General features: G+C 55.0%; 1 protein-coding gene across 16 annotated transcripts in view; it reads left to right on the top strand.

The window, feature by feature from the left end:
- Positions 1–2,609, top strand: part of CACNA1C (calcium channel, voltage-dependent, L type, alpha 1C subunit) — a 528,989-nt gene extending 526,380 nt beyond the window's left edge. For all 16 annotated transcript variants that reach the window (XM_012732386.1, XM_012732387.1, XM_012732382.1 and 13 more), the window contains one exon: positions 1,740–2,609. In XM_012732386.1, the coding sequence (XP_012587840.1) occupies positions 1,740–2,042 (303 nt within the window). In that variant the 3' untranslated portion in view covers positions 2,043–2,609. The remainder of the gene's footprint in view (positions 1–1,739) is intronic.
- Positions 2,610–3,982: the final 1,373 nt, after the last annotated feature.

Raw genomic sequence — 3,982 nt, 5'->3', positions numbered from 1 at the left:
GGGGTCCCCAAGGACATTCCCTGCCATGGGCCGGGGGTCCCCAAGGACATTCCCTGCCATGGGCCGGGGGTCCCCAAGGACATTCTCTGCCATGGGCCGGGGGTCCCCAAGGAGCCCACTTGCACAAGCCAGTAGGCTTCTGTGCCTGCCGTCGAGGCAGGCGTGTTCTGGCTGCATTTGTACACCTGAGCTTCTCCAGCCTGGTTGCTCATTGGAATCACCTGGGGAGCTTCAGCGGCCTGGGACAAATCAAATGGACGTTTTTAAAGCCCTGTGGTGATTCTACTACACAGCCAGGGCGGAGACCAGGGGCCAGAGCAGGAGTGCTGTGTGTTTCACTGTCCTCCACCCTGTTCGAACATCTAGTGCCATCCTGGCTCCACCTTTTAGAGGACTTTTGGCAAAGTGTCCCAGAGGAGGACACTCAGGTGGGCGAGGTCCTGTAAGCCGATCCATACAAGAGCTGGTGGAAGGCACTGGGGCAGCTGGCGAGATGCCCGCCCGAGAGCCTCTGATGCCGTGTCGGACGTGTCAGGATCCCCTGGCCGGGCATGCGGTCTCGAGGGCAGGAGTGCGTGGCTAGGTCAGCCTGCAGGGAGTGTTCAGTGCATGGAGGTCAGCTTTCCCAGCAGAGCCTTCTAGGAGGGCTCCCCTGTAAGAGAGTGAGCCCCCTCGCTGGGCACAGGCAAGCAGAGACAGCGCCCCTGCTGTCTGCAGGCCCGCAGCCGGGAGGGGTGCACAGCCCAGTCCTGGCTAACGCCAAAGCTCCAGGAGGCTTCACTCGGCCTTGGTGACCCTCGCTCAGCGCACAGCTGAGCGAGTCCTGCATGTGCTGTTCAAAGTGCAGGGGCAGAGATACAACTGGAAACTAGGGCTCTGCTCTCCTGGCTCGCTCTGTGGAAAAGAGTGGCTGAGAGCAAACAGGTAGTGAGGTGTCAGCAAGCGGGGAGTTGCAGGGGAGCGGGGGGCGGGGGGGAGCAGGAAGAAAAACTCAGCAGATGAGGAAGTAGAAAGTGATGGAGGCCGGAGAAAAAGTGACGGGGGCTGATAAACTCACCTGGGAGGAGAGTGTCCTCGCTCCACGCTCTGGCCCACCCCTCGGCGCAGCCCTGGGAAGGAGGGAGAAGCTTTGGGATCACCTGCAATTGTCTGGGGGCAGAAAGGGGCAGTGCATCGCCGTGCTCGGCACAGTCACACCCCAGGACCCCGAACCCCGGAAAGGCAGCCCGCTGGCAGAGGCACAGTTGGCATTTTCACTGAGAGAGAGCAAACGTTTCTTGGAAAGGATTAGATGGGGGCATCTAGATGCCAAGAGGAGAAAACCAGGGCAGGTGTGGGGGGGGAAGGGGGTCCTGCCTGCTAGACAGCCCAGCCACACCCCGAAGTCCCTCTGGGACCCATGGTGTCACGTGTTTGGTGACTGCACCCCCAGACATCTCCCTGCCACCCGGCCTCCACACCCCGGAGACCTGCCCCCTCTCTGCTCCTGCCCCATGCGCACACCCGGGTAGGCACACACGTGCTCGTGTGGACACGTATGTGTGCACCTGTCAGCATGTGCGTGCACACGTGTCGTGGCCACACACTCGTGAGCACGCTGCATGTTCACACACACCTACATGCTGCCTGAAGTCCCCGCCAGAACCCCCTTGGCCCAGCCCGAAGGAAAGGCTAGCAGTCCCAGGAATAACGCTCCTCTTTGGTTCTTCTTATGGCCCTCTGTCTCCACCCCTCTTCAGGTCTTGATTTCAGAAGGACTGGGGCAGTTTGCTCAAGATCCCAAGTTTATCGAGGCCACCACCCAGGAGCTGGCTGACGCCTGCGACATGACAATAGAGGAGATGGAGAACGCGGCCGACAACATCCTCAGCGGGGGCACCCAACAGAGCCCCAATGGCACCCTCTTACCTTTTGTTAACTGCAGGGACCCGGGGCATGACAGAGCAGGGGGTGGGGGTGACGAGACCTGTGCGCCCAGCCTGGAGTGTCGAAAGAGCGAGGAGGAATTCCAGGACAGCAGAGCCTGCGTGAGCAGCCTGTAGTGGCCAGGGCTGGGGAGATGCTGGGTTTTTTATTTGTTTCAATGTTCCTAATGGGTTCGTTTCAGAAGTGCCTCACTGTTCTCGTGACCTGGAGTTAACCGGAACAGCGTCTTCATTCATTTCGTTGGGACAAGACGCAGAGTTGGGTGGTGCGGAGCGTCAGCTTTTCAGGGGGGAAGAAAGCAGCAACCCCAGTTTGTGTCCACAGAGGTAGAGTGGTGAGGAGCAGGTGCAAGAGTCGAGTCAGGGAGGCCGAGCCCGGGCGACGCCTGCCCGCCCTCCTGCTGTATTTCAGGCCCTGCGCCAGGAACCGGCGGCCGCCTCCGTGCATGACAGAGAACCTCAGCTTCCTGCGGTAGCCCTCACCAAAAGGACCCTATGTCAAACGGGTGTCTTTCAACTTTGCTTGTAAAAAAAAAAAATCATTTTGCACATACTCTGTATGAGCCTCACTGTCTCCATAGACCAGGGCCCTGCGGATCTGCAGAAGGAAGTGGAGGCGTCACGTCAGCAAACCCCCCACCCCAGAGGGAGGAGGAAGCAGCGCGGGGCGGGGCTGGGGCCAGAGGCGAGTGGGCTGGGGGCGAGGGGCAGGGGCGTGAGCCGCGTGGCCGCTTCGCGCCGGCCCCCACCTCTGTCACCTGCGGCGGGACCTCCTGCCTCGGCCACACGGGCCCCGGGCCCCGGGGGCCAGCGTCAGGGCGAGCATCTGGTTCAGCCCACGGGGCGGCGCCGCCCGCTCAGGGCAGGTGGTGCTGAGCTGCTGTGGAGCGTTCTTTCGTGTTGTGGCTTGATAGTTTTCTGAACAGCATGATGCAGTGTTGGGTTTCTTGTTTGATTTGGGTTTGGATTTTGTTGTCTTGTTTTTTTGTTTTTCATTTTGTTTTCCCAAGGGCAGGGGAGGAAGAAGAGTGTTTACATGGTTGTGTAGCCGCCCACTTTACAGTTTTCACTTTGGCAAATGTAAAGAGGGTTTGGTTTTATTGTGTTATTTAAACGGTGTGGTTTCCCTTCTCTACGGCCAGTTCAACAGCGCTGCTGTAGGAGAGTCGTGCCCACCATGAGTATGCCCAATAATTTGTTATCATTTCCTTAGGTAGCAACAAAAAATTTTTGGTTTGATTTTACAGTTTAAAGGTAATCCGCAATGCACTTGAGATGGTCTTGCACAGATGGGTGACTGAGTTCGGTTCTTTTTCAAACTGGGTGTGGTGGCGGGTGCTGGGAGAGGAAGCGTGTGTGCGAGTCTGTGTGTGTCACTTGTGTGTAGTGGGCCGTCTGTGTGCACGTGTCGTGTGTGCATCCGCACCCACGCCAGAGCGCGCAGACCAAGGGCGAGTACACAGCTTCCCCTTGCAGGTTTAACTGTGGGGAGATTGGAATCTGGGGCCATTTGAAAGCAAAAACAAACCACTGTCTCTGCTTCTGAAACGGGAATCAGTAACTCTTTGCATTTTCTGTCCCACAAGATATGCAAAAACAATGCAATAATATTCATTTTAAAAATACAATTGTGAGTTGTGTTGGCATTAAAACTGTATTTTAAAAAAAAAAACCACAGAAATTTAAGGAAAAAAAAACTCAAGAAGGCATTTTGCTTCGATCTATTCCGTGTAATGTTTTATTGCATCGATAATGTTTCTGTTGAAGAAACCGTTATACTTGAATTCAGGTCAGTTTCAGTATTTTACAAATATTTTTTTAAAACTGAATTGCAATTGTGCCAAGCGAATATAATGAATTGAATTAAGTTTGTTTTTGAATTCACTTCTTGTATATTTTGCTGCATGTAAGTAAATCATTTTGTATTTGGAGTGTGACAAGCTTTACCTTGAACTCTTAAGTGCTTTTCTATATGTGGTCGGGGGAACAGGAACAATTTTTCTTTTAATTTGTACAATGAGCAAAGGCATCGCCAGTGTAAATCCTGACTCTGCTAT

Source organism: Condylura cristata, unplaced genomic scaffold (genome assembly GCF_000260355.1).
Source record: "Condylura cristata isolate star-nosed mole 26May11 unplaced genomic scaffold, ConCri1.0 scaffold00034, whole genome shotgun sequence".
In the NCBI taxonomy this organism is placed as follows: domain Eukaryota; kingdom Metazoa; phylum Chordata; class Mammalia; order Eulipotyphla; family Talpidae; genus Condylura; species Condylura cristata.
The sequence above is the reverse complement of the archived record's forward strand: the minus strand, read 5'-3'. Positions and strand labels throughout refer to the sequence as shown.